Source organism: Pseudopodoces humilis, chromosome 7, assembly GCF_049639895.1.
Source record: "Pseudopodoces humilis isolate 2021_Gansu_Grassland_sample_001 chromosome 7, ASM4963989v1, whole genome shotgun sequence".
NCBI classification, from domain to species: domain Eukaryota; kingdom Metazoa; phylum Chordata; class Aves; order Passeriformes; family Paridae; genus Pseudopodoces; species Pseudopodoces humilis.
The window spans coordinates 58,297,783-58,317,116 of record NC_142206.1 but is presented as its reverse complement, the minus strand read 5'-3'; the positions used below and the strand labels follow the sequence as shown (position 1 = coordinate 58,317,116).

General features: G+C 53.0%; 3 protein-coding genes across 3 annotated transcripts; all 3 read left to right on the top strand.

The window, feature by feature from the left end:
* Nucleotides 1-4,439: 4,439 nt before the first annotated feature.
* On the top strand, nt 4,440-5,999 carry LOC102101419 (inositol 1,4,5-trisphosphate receptor-interacting protein-like 1). The gene is made up of 2 exons (XM_088058077.1): nt 4,440-4,655; nt 4,752-5,999. Exons 1-2 carry the CDS (start codon nt 4,440-4,442, stop codon nt 5,997-5,999), a joined length of 1,464 nt encoding a protein of 487 aa, XP_087914203.1.
* A 4,574-nt stretch (nt 6,000-10,573) lies between these two features.
* On the top strand, nt 10,574-12,226 carry LOC148184050 (inositol 1,4,5-trisphosphate receptor-interacting protein-like 1). Its single transcript, XM_088058076.1, has 2 exons — nt 10,574-10,882; nt 10,979-12,226. Exons 1-2 carry the CDS (start codon nt 10,574-10,576, stop codon nt 12,224-12,226), a joined length of 1,557 nt encoding a protein of 518 aa, XP_087914202.1.
* Nucleotides 12,227-16,802: 4,576 nt separating this feature from the next.
* Nucleotides 16,803-18,455, top strand: LOC148184049 (inositol 1,4,5-trisphosphate receptor-interacting protein-like 1). Its single transcript, XM_088058075.1, has 2 exons — nt 16,803-17,111; nt 17,208-18,455. Exons 1-2 carry the CDS (start codon nt 16,803-16,805, stop codon nt 18,453-18,455), a joined length of 1,557 nt encoding a protein of 518 aa, XP_087914201.1.
* Nucleotides 18,456-19,334: the final 879 nt, after the last annotated feature.

The window sequence follows — 19,334 nt, the reverse complement described above, 5'->3', positions numbered from 1 at the left end:
AGTTTCCGAAACCCTTACATGTTTGAAGACTTTCCTTAGGGTTACTGGAAAAGGGTTTGTAGAAACAGGATGTGTCGTGTTTCCTTTAACTTCTTTTGAAGTTACACGTCAAAGGTGTGCTTCTTCCTCAGATTTAAATGATTGCTCTGAAATAAGGACAACCATGGCTTCATCCTTCTGTGTCTCTCAGTCTCCCAGCCCTGTGAGACAAGATAAAGCCCTTTACATGTACAAATGCAACGTATCTTCATCATTCTCAACAGACATGATGATAATAAAAGTGGATTATTTCCTCAGTTCATCTGGGGAGAAAATGGATGGAAAAAACATGAAACTTGTGGAAGATCGTGATAATTTAGATATGGATGGCAGCTGCAGTGGTTTGATTGGGTGGATAAGATGCCAAGAAATCTCATCTTTCTTATGCTGTCTCCTCCAGTCTGTGTGTATATATATATATATATATACACTAGATTGGGTTTCCCTCTAAGCCCCTCTCCAAGGGGCTATTTGTGCCTGCACCTCCAGAAACCTTTGACTGCAAGGAAGTTTGGTGACCTTGGTTTTTCTCTAGCTCTGGAACAGGGAATACACATCAACTTTTCTCAGTCTGTTTCTTCATATGAAGAATCTTTAATACCTGCCTGTGTATCTTTAATAATCACTACAGATTGTTTGGATGTGAGAGGAGTGTCCCATCACACAGCATCTTGTTCATACTTGAGTTGACACTTCCACAGGGAACAAGGGAGGAAAAGCCCAGTTCACGACTGGGATGTTTACAGACAAGTTGCTTTGAGGGAGAAAGGAAGGGGGAATTCACTCAGAGGAATGCTGTACTTGAAGCCACTCCTCATAAAGGTAAGAGTATTTTACATTACCAGTGACTGTTCTCCTCTTTTTATTTTGTCTAGATTAAAAACTGAAAAACATGCTCTTGCTGGAGGCTGCTAGAGCTGTACTGCTTGTTGTAGCTGCTGAGTGTCAGGGGCTTAGACAAAGAACCATTATTGACTCAGTTTCCCCACAGGGGTCTGGATGCTGGTTTAGCTTGACACCATTCATGCCAGTTATGAAAACTGAGCACTTCCCAAGTGCTGGGAGCTGCTGTGGGTACAACATCCACATCCAAAGGCTGATGCTGGCATCTCACACCTGCTTCAGAACCACTCTGATAACCTGTCTAGATAGCTGGGAAGGTAAATGGGGACACTGTACCTGGTGAACCAGCCTCCATTGCCTTTGTACATTGGGAAATATGAATACATCTCACCTAGGTGCAAGTTATCATAGAAATCGAAGAAGCCATAGAATGGTTTGGGTTGGAAAAACCTTAAAAATAATCTACTTCCAACCCCTTTGCCATGGGCAAGGAATTCACCCACTATGTTAGGAAGGGTCATGCTCAGGGCCTCATCCAACCTGGCCTTGAACACTGCAAGGCAAATTAATGGAAAGTTAATCAATACAAATTTCTGCTGGCAGCATCTCTTCTCTTGTGTTCCCTGACACCTTGGGCCATATGGTCTGACAGACCTATTCAATGGCATTTGTTTCTCAAGAAGGAGCTGAAGAAATGGAAGTGAGGCCTCATCACTGCAGCTTTCAGTTGTGGGAAAACCAACAGATCCAGCTACCAAGAACTTCTCCACAACCCATAAATTGACAGGAATTCTGCTGGTCCAGTTCCCTCAGGACTGTCCTACTGCCACCCAACCTGTGGTTTGTACTTACAGCAACAAGATCCACTGGGCTGCCTGACACTGTGGTGAGTTGGGGTGGAGTTTTCTGGTGGCAGAACATGGCTATCATGGCACAGCAAACCCCGCTCCCAGGTTCAGTGGGGGCTGGCAGTTCCCTCAGGGCTTGGGAGCTGGGTCTGTCTGTCCCACTGCCCCCATCCAGGGAGCAGAGCAGACCTGGGGAGTCTCAGCAGGTTCAGCCAGCCCTGCTAGGTATTCATGGAGCATGTTCATGGTGATGAGACAGGATGAGCTCAAGACAGGCGGTCATCCTGCAACTCAGCCAGGCCGGGCTGTGGGGATCAGGCCTGGCAGAGTCTACTGGTGGGCTTGGCTTTTTGGGACCCATGGCTGGGCTGGGCAAGCTGGAATGGGAAATCTGCAGTGCCAGTGGAACAAGGACTGACAGCCCTGGTTTGGGCTGGAGGTGGATCCTGGGCCACAGAGGATAGAAGCTCGGGTGGGCTGCTGATAGCCTTGGCAGACATGGAGGTAGTATGTCTGGTAAGGCAGTTAATTAATCCTTTTTGTTCCTGGGCTAGGAGAGATCCATGATGCAGTTAAGAGACCAGGGAAGGAGGAGCCATGCTGACTTTTTCCACCTTCATTATTTACCCAGTCCATTGTAGGGAAATCCAGGCAGTGAGATCCAGTGGTAACTGAGGGCAGGGAGCATTTCTTGTCCTGTAACATGATGTGCTGGAACAGGATTTTATTACAATGAGTCTTGCTTTTCCTCCTCCACACTTCAGTCATAGTTTAGCAATTTTATTTTTCTACATATGGCACCTTGCTGCAGCATTATGCATTCTGTGTCCTTAGGCAGATTCTAGCCTGAAATAAATTTCAGTTTAATGGCAAATATTATCAGTTTCCATGGGAATTACTTACCATGTGATTGTGGTTGTACTTCCTGTTGTGCTTAGGGCTAAAACCATTAAATGATCCGAATTTTTTACACTTTCTTACAGTTCTCCTATAAATATCTATTCCTCATAACTGGTCAGAACATTCAGTCTTCAAATGTGGGTAATTTCGGTTTTTATGCTGTGATCTTAAGCCAGATTATTAAACACTTAGGCTAAAGCTGGATTCCACAGAGATCCTCATACTTCCTAGTTTGTTATTTCAGGTCTGCAAAGCCAAATTCCTACGGATAGCTATCAGCTGTCAAGGAAATGGGCTGATATTCATGAGTGAAGAAAATCCAGGAGCTGGTCACTTGCCCAGAGGCTAAGACCTCTGGTGTTCAGGAGGTAAGGGCTCCCGTGTCAGGCAACCCTGCATGGAGAACCACCCGAGTGCTTTGTGAGTCCTGGCCCACAGCATTGCCAACAGTGATCAGTTGAGCCCAGGAAGAAAGGAGAGGTGTGGTAAAGATATTTTAAAGTTTGGTTTTATTTTTTATTATCCCAATCTGATTTGATTGGTAGCAAATTATAAATGTTTTCCCCCAGATGAGCCTGAGCAATCTCTCTGTTCTTGTCTCAGCCCACAAGTCTTTACTCCTTATTTTCTCTCTCTGTCCAGCCAAGGTCAACCAACCACAAGCAGTGAGTACTGGTGCCTGCATTCCCCGTCAAAGTGAGGCACAGACATTCAACACAGCATTTGCTCAAGATGCCAGTTATTAGCATCTTTGCACAGCGTGAAACTTCCAGAGGGATTGGACTCTCTCAAAAAGGGAGGGTATTCAATGTCCATATGGTAACAGGAGTCTCTAGTTCCAGGTTCCTTGCCATGGCCTCTTCATCTTCAGATCAGACTCCCAGAGTTAACTTTTGCTGTTGGAGAAAGGTGCTGCAACAATTTCCAGTGCTGTCAAAGCCGTGTCTTCTCCATGTCCTGTGTGCTCAGGAATGCGGCACCGCCTCCCCAGGGAGTCAAGGATGGGTGGATACTCCTATGAAACAACAGAGAAGATACAGAGGCTCTTTAGTGGTACCACACATTCAGACCCACCGCAGTCAGATCTTCTGGTGCACTATGAATTCTATCAGCACAAGAGCTGCTCAAGCTGTACCTATAACCCTCGTAGAAGGTTCTCACAGGACCCACATCTGTAGTCCTTACAATACTTAACCTGCAGTTCAGTGTGCACTTTGCGGATAGCCAGATTTTGATTGCTTCAGGCTACACAAGAGGCTGAGTGGGGGTGGGGACAAAGGGTGGGGCTGGCTGGGCTGTGATGTGCTGTGACACCCGTGACATCACAGGGGACATGTCACAATGGGGGCAGCTCCAAAAGGCCCCAGCAGGTAACGCTGGCCTTCACTGCTTGGGCAAGCGGTGAGTGCACACGTGCTGGGGAGGCTGGGCTGGGGACAAGGGCCAGGGTGGAAACGCTGCACCCGGGGCTGGCTTCTCCCCCTGAGTGTGGGGACATCCCCTCGTGGGAGAGCCTCGGGCAGGCCACGCTGCTGCAGCTGCTGCTGCTGCTGCTGGGTCAGCAGGACAGGCCTTGCTGCCTGCCAGCTGTCTGGGGCCCTGTCCTTCCTGCCCTCAGATCCCTGAGCAGATCCCTGCTGCCCTCCCTCCCGCAACCAGTAGTTCCCTCCTTCGCAGCATGACTCAAGGCCTTCTCTCCATCCTCCTGCAGACCATGAATTCCGTCGTGTTCCTTTTCATGCTCTTGAAGAGCCTCACCCTTTACCCACAGCCTGTAAGGGGGATTGGGATGAGGAAGCTCGTCGGCGCATGGAACTGCGTGCCCAGCAGCTGGAACGCGAGAGGCTCCTGCTGGAGCAGGAAGTGGAGCGGCTCATCCGGAAGAGTGAAGCCCAACAGTACTTGCAGCTCGTGACTGTTGCTGTGCTCCTGGTCCTCGTCTTGCTCCTATGGTTTATGGGATGGGAAAGGAGCCTGAGGAGAGAGAGGAACGAAGAAGAAAATGATGGCGCAAATGAAGAGGGAGTCAGAAACGGGGATGCAAACGGAGAAGAAGCTGTTGGAAATGAAGAAGGCAATGCGAATCGGGAGGAAGACAACAATGATGACGGCAACGTACAGCAAGCGGGCAATGCTGCTGCAAATGAGGCAGATCGTGGTGGAAACGGAGCTGTCAATGAGGATGCAGCTGCAGAAAACAACCGTGAAGATTTACTCCGAGAAATAGAGGAGGTTTTTGGGGAAATCATCGGTGTAGTTTTGACGGACCGCATCCAGTGGCCTGTCCAGGACCTGCAGAGAGGCTGTGAGTGGATAACTGACCTGATGGACAACTATGCCACTTTCTTTGGTCGTGTCTTGTCAAACAGTTTCTACCCAGTCCTGCAACGAGCCATCGGGGTGGGCAGCGCCTTTGAAGGTTGGAGTCCCCGCGAGCAGGACGTTGTGTACCGCGTGCTCGTACCCATGACCCCTCCCCGAGGCCACAGCTTCCACCTGGAGCTGGACACTGCAGGGCACACGCAGCTGAGGAACTTCCGTGTGCGCGTGCAGCTGGAGTGCACCTGCACGAGGGAGCAGCAGGGCGACAACATGCTGTGCTTCCTGCACCACCCCGAGGAGGAGCTGAGGAGGAATCAGGATCCCAGCCTCCTGGACACCCTGTGCACCGGCTCCTACCTCGACGTGCAGAAAACGGCCCGCTGGTTCTGCCAACTGGTGAGAGCAATCTGGCCAGCTTTGCCTCAGTCACACGGTTGGCATTTAACGCTGCTGCCCTCCAGACGCTCCTGCCAATTCAAGGTGACCAACGGAGAAGAGAGCTTCAGGATTGAGATGTTGTTTGGGGTAAGGAGAGGCGACTCAGACATCTTTGTCAGCAGCCAGCCTAGAGAGGCCCATACCCCAAACACAACCTGGCCTGAGACTTATGCTGTGGCAGAGATGAAGTTCTTCAAGCACATTGCCAGGCAGGCCCCCCCCGACAGTTTGCACCTCCGATGCCTGCAGTTCTTCACCCGTCTCCAGCTGGGTTTCTGCTTTTCCACCTACGCCATCAAGACCCTCATCATGCACCTGCTCGCTGCCACACCCGTGGCATTGTGGTGCAGGAGACATTTCCTGGAGCGACTGCTGCAGATCAGAGATGGCCTGTTTTTATGTGTCAGAGCAAAACGCCTCAACCACTTCATTGTGGGCAACGAGAGGCTTCCTCGTGACATCAGGGTACCCCCAGATGTTCCAACGGCTACGACACACAATCTCTTCCATCGCCTGGCGCAGGACTCGGACGCGTACAGCCAGGCCATGCTGGAGTACTGGCTTCTGCGAAAGTGGCTCGATGAAACAATCGCAATGAACTTTGAATGAATGAAGGAGAGGAGTCACGGCTATGAGCACAGAGCCTGTGCTTGGCCTTGTGCTGCTGGCAGCTGGCAGCAAAGAGCCACCTCATCCTACAAATTTGGTCCTTTAAGGAGAAGAGGATGCATGCACAGGCTCTGGCTAAAGTCCCACAGCCTCTCCTGCTGCCTCAGCAGGTGGAGGGCCACAGCAGGGCTTCTTCTACCTCCTTGAATCCTTTGATTTTTCCAAAAAAACACACCCAGATCTGCATAAAGCCCGGCTTGCGCTTCCCCATTCCTAAGGGCGCATCTGAAGAGAGAACATGCCTCACGTGCAGCACCAAAGTCACCAAATCCCACTTGCAACATGCACTTGTTGCCAGCCTTTGAGAAGGGCCAAAAATCGGAATGTGAAAGAAGCGGGAATGCGGGTGAGGAAAAGAAGAAAGAAATGGAGCAAGAAGGACCAAGAGGAGAAGTCAGCGCTGCTTGCCCGGGATGAGTCCATGGACGGCGTCTCTCCTTGACTCCAGAAGGGACACCTTTGGGTCAGCTCTGGACCAGCTGTGTTGGAGCTGACCTGAAATTTTATCTATAGAAGAACCTAGATTTTTACTTCATAGCTAGATAGATATAGATAGATATATATATATATAGTGTTCATATATTTTATACTTTAATGTTTATAAACATGTAATCATATATAATAGTCATATAATGATTAATGTATCACATATAATATTAAAATACAACACAAGAAAACAACAGACTAATATAAATAGTATCAAAATTATGAAATAGGTAATTCTCGTGTCATGAAGCAATATTATTCTAAAGAGTTGAATATGTAATTATATTTAAATAATAACAATAGAGGACACATGAAGTGTCACTATCTATTGTGATGCATATTCATGCTTTTAGTGCATTTTTGTCTGGAGTCAGTTTCATCAAATAGGTATATTGATAGCATATAGAACAGATAGATAGAACACGTAGGATAATATTTTGATTTACAAGCAAATCCGTATCTAGTGTGGCTCTCAGCTGCGAGCCATATTAATGCTGTGTAGTTAGCATGTTTAGGATTGGCAAGCTGGAAACGGCTTTGCTCTTGTTTCAATAAAATGCAACATTGCAGAATCTGCATTGTGCGAGACTTTATTGATATCAGCCAGACCTAGAGCACGGGTAAACGTCACACGCCGTCAATGTGGGCTCATCAACTGTCTCCTTGAACTCCAGCAGACTCAGAGTGCTGAAGTGGTTCCAATGAGAAATGAGGCCCAGCCGTCCCCAGCCCCTCTGATCACAGAATCACAGAATGGCTTGGCTGGGAAGGCTCCTTAGAAATTGCCTCCTTCCAGCCCCGCTGCCATGGGCAGGGACACCTTCCGCTAGGCCAGGGTGCTCCAAGCCCCAGCCAAGCTGGCCTGGAACACCGCCAGCTGCTGCGGGCAGCGTGGGCCGGGCCCTCGCCAGCCTCAGAGGCCAGAATTTCTTGCCCATCTCCAGCCTAAGGCCGCCCTGTGTCACGGGGAAGCCACCGGCCCTGCTGCTGTCCCTGCAGGCCCTTGGACACAGCCCCCGTGCAGGGCTCTGCTGGGCCTCGGGCAGGGACTGAAAGGCCGCAGCAAGGTGGCCCTGCAGAAGCCCTCGGAGAGCCCTGGGGCCACGAGTGGCACCATGAGAGCAGCGAGCGGGGCCTGGCGCCTCCGAGCGGGCGGGCGGGAGGGCAGCGGGCGGGCGCTGAGGCCCTGCCGGCTGCAGCGGGCAGCTCCGCAGTGCGGCCGGCACAGAGCCCCGGGCTCCCGCAGCTCTGCAGCCCTCACGGCCGAGGCAGCTGCCCGGCCACAGCCGGCTGCAGACACGCGGCCACCCCGGGGCCTCCCGCAAGCGGGACCCTGCTCTGGGGCCGGGCCAGGCCGCAGCAGGGAGCACCCCATGGGCTGTGCCCGCACAGGGAACTGCTCTGCCCGGGCTCAGGGCCCTGCCAGCAGGGCAGCAGGGCCAGCAGGGCCGGGCACAGCCAGAGGGGGACACGTGGCTGCAGTCCCGCTCAGCATCAGAGAGGAACCTTCTCGCTCTCTGCAACTCCCAGACACGAGGCTGGGGCTCGGGCAGGTCAGGCTCTGCTCCCAGGAAACGAGGGACAGGACAAGAGGAAATGGCCTCAAGTCAGCACTCCGCCAGGGGAGGCGGAGATGGGGTTTAGGGAAAAATTTCTCCTCTCCAAGGGTTGTCAAGCACTGGCACAGGCTGCCCGTGGAGTCCGTGCAATTCTCATTGCTCGATGCACTTGACAAATGTCAAGTGGATGTGGCACCTGGGGACGTGGTTTCCAGGGGGACTTTTGTGCCCTCCGACTGCGTGGCAGGACGAATGTGGGGCAGGACACAGTGCAGGTGCTGGCAGCTGTGAGCTGACTCAAGCCATAGAGATGAGCCTTCCCCGTTGGCTAGCACCGGTGCTGGCAGCTGAGCCACTGGCTACGTGCCACCTTCCCCTACTGCAGAAACCTTCTAGGGTCAAGCTGGGGCAGGAGAGGATGTCAGCAGCTCCCCCAGCTCCTGAGCACAAGGGGAGAAAAGGGAAACGCTGATGTTACCCGTCAACCTCTGGAACTGACACATCGTAAGCGAAGAAAGAGAGGGGCAAAGGCACACTGGTGAGTTCCATCTAGGCAGCTCCCAGTCAGAGAGCGGAGCACTGCAATCCAGCTGTGCAATATGGCAAATGCAACAGGTTTTCCTTTGAGGGACAAAGCTCCAAATAAAACACAACACAAAGGCCAAAGCCAACCAGTAATGTTTGAATTTTCTGTGATTTATGGCGGAGAGAAGCTGCTGCGCAGTGCTGATGGTCCCTTCTCCGCACACTGCTCGTCTTTGCTTGTCTCAGGGGTTTACAAAGCCAGGTGAGGGTTTGTTTCTTCCTGCTCTTGCCTGCGCTGAGACCAAAGAGCCTTGGGGTGCCCAGTGCTGTTAGCAGGAGCGCTGGTGAAAGTCACCGCAAGCCACGCAGCCTTCCCCTCCAAGGCTCCAGAGGTACAAGGGCAGAAAGCTGCAGCCTAAGCTGGACTCCACTAGCACGCTGCTGAGCCTGCCTCTCTGTCCTCTGGCGTCCTTCATGCTGGGCACGGCCAATCTGAGCTGCTTTCCCAGGGCATTGAGGCTTGGCCCACCCCGGGGCCTTGCTGAAGGCAAAGGCCAAGCAAGGGCTCTCACTTGTGCTGCCGTGCCATGGAAGGCCCCCGAGCAAGAGGGCGTTTCTTGGGATCCCCTCCTCACAGTCCGGCCTTGCAGGGTTGCAAAATCCACACGGGCATCCGGGGACATTCCAGCACTGACTTTCATTCCAAACCTTTCCATTTTCTACCAGGAAAATTCTGATTTTTCCTTCGGCTTGGAAGGGGGTGGATTCCCTTGGTTGATGTGTTTGGGACTAAGGTTCTCCTCACACGGAAATGCTTCCGGGCAACCTGAAACTCTTCTCCCCACCCACAGCCGCTTTTGTCCCACTGGGTGATGGGAAGTGCAGTGCAAAAGCACCAGCTTTCTCTCCTCTGCCAGGAGCTGCCTTCACCTCAGCCCAAGCACCTGACACCATGCCCCTGGTTCCTGAAAGGAGGTTGGAGCTCAGTGGGGCTCATGCTAGTAGCCCAGGGAACAACCAACAGGAAGAAACCAGAGGAAAATGACCTCAAGTTGCACCCCGGGAGGTTTAGATTGGACCTCTAGGAAATCTTCCTTCAACAAAAAGGCTGTCTAGCTTGGGAACAGGCTGCTGCCTAGGGAAATGGCTGAGCCAGCACCTTCAGAAAGGTTTAAAAGTCATGGGGATGTGGCATTTGAGGACCTGGCTGATTGGCGCAATAGGCAGCGTTAAGGTTGCAGTTGGACTGTGTGATCTTCAGGGACCTTTTCAACCTCGCTGACTCAGAGATTGACGTGTAGCTCAAGCAGTGAGGAGTCAAAAGTTAGACTCAATGATCCTCAAGCGTGCCTTCCAACATGGAGATGTGGGAGATTGTCAGTGGAGGGCAGATGAAAACAAATCCAAAAGAAAGAACAGTGGGAGTTCTTGGAAGAAGATTCCCTCCAAGGCAGCCTTAAACAGCACACCAGGACCACTGTGAGTGGCTGAGTGGGGGTGGGGACAAAGGGTGGGGCTGGCTGGGCTGTGATGTGCTGTGACACCCGTGACATCACAGGGGACATGTCACAATGGGGGCAGCTCCAAAAGGCCCCAGCAGGTAACGCTGGCCTTCACTGCTTGGGCAAGCGGTGAGTGCACACGTGCTGGGGAGGCTGGGCTGGGGACAAGGGCCAGGGTGGAAACGCTGCACCCGGGGCTGGCTTCTCCCCCTGAGTGTGGGGACATCCCCTCGTGGGAGAGCCTCGGGCAGGCCACGCTGCTGCAGCTGCTGCTGCTGCTGCTGGGTCAGCAGGACAGGCCTTGCTGCCTGCCAGCTGTCTGGGGCCCTGTCCTTCCTGCCCTCAGATCCCTGAGCAGATCCCTGCTGCCCTCCCTCCCGCAACCAGTAGTTCCCTCCTTCGCAGCATGACTCAAGGCCTTCTCTCCATCCTCCTGCAGACCATGAATTCCGTCGTGTTCCTTTTCATGCTCTTGAAGAGCCTCACCCTTTACCCACAGCCTGTGGGGGATTGGGATGAGGAAGCTCGTCGGCGCATGGAACTGCGTGCCCAGCAGCTGGAACGCGAGAGGCTCCTGCTGGAGCAGGAAGTGGAGCGGCTCATCCGGAAGAGTGAAGCCCAACAGTACTTGCAGCTCGTGACTGTTGCTGTGCTCCTGGTCCTCGTCTTGCTCCTATGGTTTATGGGATGGGAAAGGAGCCTGAGGAGAGAGAGGAACGAAGAAGAAAATGATGGCGCAAATGAAGAGGGAGTCAGAAACGGGGATGCAAACGGAGAAGAAGCTGTTGGAAATGAAGAAGGCAATGCGAATCGGGAGGAAGACAACAATGATGACGGCAACGTACAGCAAGCGGGCAATGCTGCTGCAAATGAGGCAGATCGTGGTGGAAACGGAGCTGTCAATGAGGATGCAGCTGCAGAAAACAACCGTGAAGATTTACTCCGAGAAATAGAGGAGGTTTTTGGGGAAATCATCGGTGTAGTTTTGACGGACCGCATCCAGTGGCCTGTCCAGGACCTGCAGAGAGGCTGTGAGTGGATAACTGACCTGATGGACAACTATGCCACTTTCTTTGGTCGTGTCTTGTCAAACAGTTTCTACCCAGTCCTGCAACGAGCCATCGGGGTGGGCAGCGCCTTTGAAGGTTGGAGTCCCCGCGAGCAGGACGTTGTGTACCGCGTGCTCGTACCCATGACCCCTCCCCGAGGCCACAGCTTCCACCTGGAGCTGGACACTGCAGGGCACACGCAGCTGAGGAACTTCCGTGTGCGCGTGCAGCTGGAGTGCACCTGCACGAGGGAGCAGCAGGGCGACAACATGCTGTGCTTCCTGCACCACCCCGAGGAGGAGCTGAGGAGGAATCAGGATCCCAGCCTCCTGGACACCCTGTGCACCGGCTCCTACCTCGACGTGCAGAAAACGGCCCGCTGGTTCTACCAACTGGTGAGAGCAATCTGGCCAGCTTTGCCTCAGTCACACAGTTGGCATTTAATGCTGCTGCCCTCCAGACGCTCCTGCCAATTCAAGGTGACCAACGGAGAAGAGAGCTTCAGGATTGAGATGTTGTTTGGGGTAAGGAGAGGCGACTCAGACATCTTTGTCAGCAGCCAGCCTAGAGAGGCCCATACCCCAAACACAACCTGGCCTGAGACTTATGCTGTGGCAGAGATGAAGTTCTTCAAGCACATTGCCAGGCAGGCCCCCCCCGACAGTTTGCACCTCCGATGCCTGCAGTTCTTCACCCGTCTCCAGCTGGGTTTCTGCTTTTCCACCTACGCCATCAAGACCCTCATCATGCACCTGCTCGCTGCCACACCCGTGGCATTGTGGTGCAGGAGACATTTCCTGGAGCGACTGCTGCAGATCAGAGATGGCCTGTTTTTATGTGTCAGAGCAAAACGCCTCAACCACTTCATTGTGGGCAACGAGAGGCTTCCTCGTGACATCAGGGTACCCCCAGATGTTCCAACGGCTACGACACACAATCTCTTCCATCGCCTGGCGCAGGACTCGGACGCGTACAGCCAGGCCATGCTGGAGTACTGGCTTCTGCGAAAGTGGCTCGATGAAACAATCGCAATGAACTTTGAATGAATGAAGGAGAGGAGTCACGGCTATGAGCACAGAGCCTGTGCTTGGCCTTGTGCTGCTGGCAGCTGGCAGCAAAGAGCCACCTCATCCTACAAATTTGGTCCTTTAAGGAGAAGAGGATGCATGCACAGGCTCTGGCTAAAGTCCCACAGCCTCTCCTGCTGCCTCAGCAGGTGGAGGGCCACAGCAGGGCTTCTTCTACCTCCTTGAATCCTTTGATTTTTCCAAAAAAACACACCCAGATCTGCATAAAGCCCGGCTTGCGCTTCCCCATTCCTAAGGGCGCATCTGAAGAGAGAACATGCCTCACGTGCAGCACCAAAGTCACCAAATCCCACTTGCAACATGCACTTGTTGCCAGCCTTTGAGAAGGGCCAAAAATCGGAATGTGAAAGAAGCGGGAATGCGGGTGAGGAAAAGAAGAAAGAAATGGAGCAAGAAGGACCAAGAGGAGAAGTCAGCGCTGCTTGCCCGGGATGAGTCCATGGACGGCGTCTCTCCTTGACTCCAGAAGGGACACCTTTGGGTCAGCTCTGGACCAGCTGTGTTGGAGCTGACCTGAAATTTTATCTATAGAAGAACCTAGATTTTTACTTCATAGCTAGATAGATATAGATAGATATATATATATATATATAGTGTTCATATATTTTATACTTTAATGTTTATAAACATGTAATCATATATAATAGTCATATAATGATTAATGTATCACATATAATATTAAAATACAACACAAGAAAACAACAGACTAATATAAATAGTATCAAAATTATGAAATAGGTAATTCTCGTGTCATGAAGCAATATTATTCTAAAGAGTTGAATATGTAATTATATTTAAATAATAACAGTAGAGGACATATGTAGTGTCACTATATTGTGATGCATATTCATGCTTTTAGTGCATTTTTGTCTGGAGTCAGTTTCATCAAATAGGTATATTGATAGCATATAGAACAGATAGCTAGAACACGTAGGATAATATTTTGATTTACAAGCAAATCCGTATCTAGTGTGGCTCTCAGCTGCGAGCCATATTAATGCTGTGTAGTTAGCATGTTTAGGATTGGCAAGCTGGAAACGGCTTTGCTCTTGTTTCAATAAAATGCAACATTGCAGAATCTGCATTGTGCGAGACTTTATTGATATCAGCCAGACCTAGAGCACGGGTAAACGTCACACGCCGTCAATGTGGGCTCATCAACTGTCTCCTTGAACTCCAGCAGACTCAGAGTGCTGAAGTGGTTCCAATGAGAAATGAGGCCCAGCCGTCCCCAGCCCCTCTGATCACAGAATCACAGAATGGCTTGGCTGGGAAGGCTCCTTAGAAATTGCCTCCTTCCAGCCCCGCTGCCATGGGCAGGGACACCTTCCGCTAGGCCAGGGTGCTCCAAGCCCCAGCCAAGCTGGCCTGGAACACCGCCAGCTGCTGCGGGCAGCGTGGGCCGGGCCCTCGCCAGCCTCAGAGGCCAGAATTTCTTGCCCATCTCCAGCCTAAGGCCGCCCTGTGTCACGGGGAAGCCACCGGCCCTGCTGCTGTCCCTGCAGGCCCTTGGACACAGCCCCCGTGCAGGGCTCTGCTGGGCCTCGGGCAGGGACTGAAAGGCCGCAGCAAGGTGGCCCTGCAGAAGCCCTCGGAGAGCCCTGGGGCCACGAGTGGCACCATGAGAGCAGCGAGCGGGGCCTGGCGCCTCCGAGCGGGCGGGCGGGAGGGCAGCGGGCGGGCGCTGAGGCCCTGCCGGCTGCAGCGGGCAGCTCCGCAGTGCGGCCGGCACAGAGCCCCGGGCTCCCGCAGCTCTGCAGCCCTCACGGCCGAGGCAGCTGCCCGGCCACAGCCGGCTGCAGACACGCGGCCACCCCGGGGCCTCCCGCAAGCGGGACCCTGCTCTGGGGCCGGGCCAGGCCGCAGCAGGGAGCACCCCATGGGCTGTGCCCGCACAGGGAACTGCTCTGCCCGGGCTCAGGGCCCTGCCAGCAGGGCAGCAGGGCCAGCAGGGCCGGGCACAGCCAGAGGGGGACACGTGGCTGCAGTCCCGCTCAGCATCAGAGAGGAACCTTCTCGCTCTCTGCAACTCCCAGACACGAGGCTGGGGCTCGGGCAGGTCAGGCTCTGCTCCCAGGAAACGAGGGACAGGACAAGAGGAAATGGCCTCAAGTCAGCACTCCGCCAGGGGAGGCGGAGATGGGGTTTAGGGAAAAATTTCTCCTCTCCAAGGGTTGTCAAGCACTGGCACAGGCTGCCCGTGGAGTCCGTGCAATTCTCATTGCTCGATGCACTTGACAAATGTCAAGTGGATGTGGCACCTGGGGACGTGGTTTCCAGGGGGACTTTTGTGCCCTCCGACTGCGTGGCAGGACGAATGTGGGGCAGGACACAGTGCAGGTGCTGGCAGCTGTGAGCTGACTCAAGCCATAGAGATGAGCCTTCCCCGTTGGCTAGCACCGGTGCTGGCAGCTGAGCCACTGGCTACGTGCCACCTTCCCCTACTGCAGAAACCTTCTAGGGTCAAGCTGGGGCAGGAGAGGATGTCAGCAGCTCCCCCAGCTCCTGAGCACAAGGGGAGAAAAGGGAAACGCTGATGTTACCCGTCAACCTCTGGAACTGACACATCGTAAGCGAAGAAAGAGAGGGGCAAAGGCACACTGGTGAGTTCCATCTAGGCAGCTCCCAGTCAGAGAGCGGAGCACTGCAATCCAGCTGTGCAATATGGCAAATGCAACAGGTTTTCCTTTGAGGGACAAAGCTCCAAATAAAACACAACACAAAGGCCAAAGCCAACCAGTAATGTTTGAATTTTCTGTGATTTATGGCGGAGAGAAGCTGCTGCGCAGTGCTGATGGTCCCTTCTCCGCACACTGCTCGTCTTTGCTTGTCTCAGGGGTTTACAAAGCCAGGTGAGGGTTTGTTTCTTCCTGCTCTTGCCTGCGCTGAGACCAAAGAGCCTTGGGGTGCCCAGTGCTGTTAGCAGGAGCGCTGGTGAAAGTCACCGCAAGCCACGCAGCCTTCCCCTCCAAGGCTCCAGAGGTACAAGGGCAGAAAGCTGCAGCCTAAGCTGGACTCCACTAGCACGCTGCTGAGCCTGCCTCTCTGTCCTCTGGCGTCCTTCATGCTGGGCACGGCCAATCTGAGCTGCTTTCCCAGGGCATTGAGGCTTGGCCCACCCCGGGGCCTTGCTGAAGGCAAAGGCCAAGCAAGGGCTCTCACTTGTGCTGCCGTGCCATGGAAGGCCCCCGAGCAAGAGGGCGTTTCTTGGGATCCCCTCCTCACAGTCCGGCCTTGCAGGGTTGCAAAATCCACACGGGCATCCGGGGACATTCCAGCACTGACTTTCATTCCAAACCTTTCCATTTTCTACCAGGAAAATTCTGATTTTTCCTTCGGCTTGGAAGGGGGTGGATTCCCTTGGTTGATGTGTTTGGGACTAAGGTTCTCCTCACACGGAAATGCTTCCGGGCAACCTGAAACTCTTCTCCCCACCCACAGCCGCTTTTGTCCCACTGGGTGATGGGAAGTGCAGTGCAAAAGCACCAGCTTTCTCTCCTCTGCCAGGAGCTGCCTTCACCTCAGCCCAAGCACCTGACACCATGCCCCTGGTTCCTGAAAGGAGGTTGGAGCTCAGTGGGGCTCATGCTAGTAGCCCAGGGAACAACCAACAGGAAGAAACCAGAGGAAAATGACCTCAAGTTGCACCCCGGGAGGTTTAGATTGGACCTCTAGGAAATCTTCCTTCAACAAAAAGGCTGTCTAGCTTGGGAACAGGCTGCTGCCTAGGGAAATGGCTGAGCCAGCACCTTCAGAAAGGTTTAAAAGTCATGGGGATGTGGCATTTGAGGACCTGGCTGATTGGCGCAATAGGCAGCGTTAAGGTTGCAGTTGGACTGTGTGATCTTCAGGGACCTTTTCAACCTCGCTGACTCAGAGATTGACGTGTAGCTCAAGCAGTGAGGAGTCAAAAGTTAGACTCAATGATCCTCAAGCGTGCCTTCCAACATGGAGATGTGGGAGATTGTCAGTGGAGGGCAGATGAAAACAAATCCAAAAGAAAGAACAGTGGGAGTTCTTGGAAGAAGATTCCCTCCAAGGCAGCCTTAAACAGCACACCAGGACCACTGTGAGTGGCTGAGTGGGGGTGGGGACAAAGGGTGGGGCTGGCTGGGCTGTGATGTGCTGTGACACCCGTGACATCACAGGGGACATGTCACAATGGGGGCAGCTCCAAAAGGCCCCAGCAGGTAACGCTGGCCTTCACTGCTTGGGCAAGCGGTGAGTGCACACGTGCTGGGGAGGCTGGGCTGGGGACAAGGGCCAGGGTGGAAACGCTGCACCCGGGGCTGGCTTCTCCCCCTGAGTGTGGGGACATCCCCTCGTGGGAGAGCCTCGGGCAGGCCACGCTGCTGCAGCTGCTGCTGCTGCTGCTGGGTCAGCAGGACAGGCCTTGCTGCCTGCCAGCTGTCTGGGGCCCTGTCCTTCCTGCCCTCAGATCCCTGAGCAGATCCCTGCTGCCCTCCCTCCCGCAACCAGTAGTTCCCTCCTTCGCAGCATGACTCAAGGCCTTCTCTCCATCCTCCTGCAGACCATGAATTCCGTCGTGTTCCTTTTCATGCTCTTGAAGAGCCTCACCCTTTACCCACAGCCTGTGGGGGATTGGGATGAGGAAGCTCGTCGGCGCATGGAACTGCGTGCCCAGCAGCTGGAACGCGAGAGGCTCCTGCTGGAGCAGGAAGTGGAGCGGCTCATCCGGAAGAGTGAAGCCCAACAGTACTTGCAGCTCGTGACTGTTGCTGTGCTCCTGGTCCTCGTCTTGCTCCTATGGTTTATGGGATGGGAAAGGAGCCTGAGGAGAGAGAGGAACGAAGAAGAAAATGATGGCGCAAATGAAGAGGGAGTCAGAAACGGGGATGCAAACGGAGAAGAAGCTGTTGGAAATGAAGAAGGCAATGCGAATCGGGAGGAAGACAACAATGATGACGGCAACGTACAGCAAGCGGGCAATGCTGCTGCAAATGAGGCAGATCGTGGTGGAAACGGAGCTGTCAATGAGGATGCAGCTGCAGAAAACAACCGTGAAGATTTACTCCGAGAAATAGAGGAGGTTTTTGGGGAAATCATCGGTGTAGTTTTGACGGACCGCATCCAGTGGCCTGTCCAGGACCTGCAGAGAGGCTGTGAGTGGATAACTGACCTGATGGACAACTATGCCACTTTCTTTGGTCGTGTCTTGTCAAACAGTTTCTACCCAGTCCTGCAACGAGCCATCGGGGTGGGCAGCGCCTTTGAAGGTTGGAGTCCCCGCGAGCAGGACGTTGTGTACCGCGTGCTCGTACCCATGACCCCTCCCCGAGGCCACAGCTTCCACCTGGAGCTGGACACTGCAGGGCACACGCAGCTGAGGAACTTCCGTGTGCGCGTGCAGCTGGAGTGCACCTGCACGAGGGAGCAGCAGGGCGACAACATGCTGTGCTTCCTGCACCACCCCGAGGAGGAGCTGAGGAGGAATCAGGATCCCAGCCTCCTGGACACCCTGTGCACCGGCTCCTACCTCGACGTGCAGAAAACGGCCCGCTGGTTCTACCAACTGGTGAGAGCAATCTGGCCAGCTTTGCCTCAGTCACACAGTTGGCATTTAATGCTGCTGCCCTCCAGACGCTCCTGCCAATTCAAGGTGACCAACGGAGAAGAGAGCTTCAGGATTGAGATGTTGTTTGGGGTAAGGAGAGGCGACTCAGACATCTTTGTCAGCAGCCAGCCTAGAGAGGCCCATACCCCAAACACAACCTGGCCTGAGACTTATGCTGTGGCAGAGATGAAGTTCTTCAAGCACATTGCCAGGCAGGCCCCCCCCGACAGTTTGCACCTCCGATGCCTGCAGTTCTTCACCCGTCTCCAGCTGGGTTTCTGCTTTTCCACCTACGCCATCAAGACCCTCATCATGCACCTGCTCGCTGCCACACCCGTGGCATTGTGGTGCAGGAGACATTTCCTGGAGCGACTGCTGCAGATCAGAGATGGCCTGTTTTTATGTGTCAGAGCAAAACGCCTCAACCACTTCATTGTGGGCAACGAGAGGCTTCCTCGTGACATCAGGGTACCCCCAGATGTTCCAACGGCTACGACACACAATCTCTTCCATCGCCTGGCGCAGGACTCGGACGCGTACAGCCAGGCCATGCTGGAGTACTGGCTTCTGCGAAAGTGGCTCGATGAAACAATCGCAATGAACTTTGAATGAATGAAGGAGAGGAGTCACGGCTATGAGCACAGAGCCTGTGCTTGGCCTTGTGCTGCTGGCAGCTGGCAGCAAAGAGCCACCTCATCCTACAAATTTGGTCCTTTAAGGAGAAGAGGATGCATGCACAGGCTCTGGCTAAAGTCCCACAGCCTCTCCTGCTGCCTCAGCAGGTGGAGGGCCACAGCAGGGCTTCTTCTACCTCCTTGAATCCTTTGATTTTTCCAAAAAAACACACCCAGATCTGCATAAAGCCCGGCTTGCGCTTCCCCATTCCTAAGGGCGCATCTGAAGAGAGAACATGCCTCACGTGCAGCACCAAAGTCACCAAATCCCACTTGCAACATGCACTTGTTGCCAGCCTTTGAGAAGGGCCAAAAATCGGAATGTGAAAGAAGCGGGAATGCGGGTGAGGAAAAGAAGAAAGAAATGGAGCAAGAAGGACCAAGAGGAGAAGTCAGCGCTGCTTGCCCGGGATGAGTCCATGGACGGCGTCTCTCCTTGACTCCAGAAGGGACACCTTTGGGTCAGCTCTGGACCAGCTGTGTTGGAGCTGACCTGAAATTTTATCTATAGAAGAACCTAGATTTTTACTTCATAGCTAGATAGATATAGATAGATATATATATATATATAGTGTTCATATATTTTATACTTTAATGTTTATAAACATGTAATCATATATAATAGTCATATAATGATTAATGTATCACATATAATATTAAAATACAACACAAGAAAACAACAGACTAATATAAATAGTATCAAAATTATGAAATAGGTAATTCTCGTGTCATGAAGCAATATTATTCTAAAGAGTTGAATATGTAATTATATTTAAATAATAACAGTAGAGGACATATGTAGTGTCACTATATTGTG

Bases quoted from the DNA above. Each gene is read 5' to 3' on its own strand.
- LOC102101419 (XM_088058077.1), top strand. From the start codon at position 4,440: ATGGAACTGCGTGCCCAGCAGCTGGAACGCGAGAGGCTCCTGCTGGAG. The intron at 4,656-4,751 runs GTCAGAAACGGG...GGCAACGTACAG, and splicing joins ATGGCGCAAATGAAGAGGGA to CAAGCGGGCAATGCTGCTGC.
- LOC148184050 (XM_088058076.1), top strand. From the start codon at position 10,574: ATGAATTCCGTCGTGTTCCTTTTCATGCTCTTGAAGAGCCTCACCCTT. The intron at 10,883-10,978 runs GTCAGAAACGGG...GGCAACGTACAG, and splicing joins ATGGCGCAAATGAAGAGGGA to CAAGCGGGCAATGCTGCTGC.
- LOC148184049 (XM_088058075.1), top strand. From the start codon at position 16,803: ATGAATTCCGTCGTGTTCCTTTTCATGCTCTTGAAGAGCCTCACCCTT. The intron at 17,112-17,207 runs GTCAGAAACGGG...GGCAACGTACAG, and splicing joins ATGGCGCAAATGAAGAGGGA to CAAGCGGGCAATGCTGCTGC.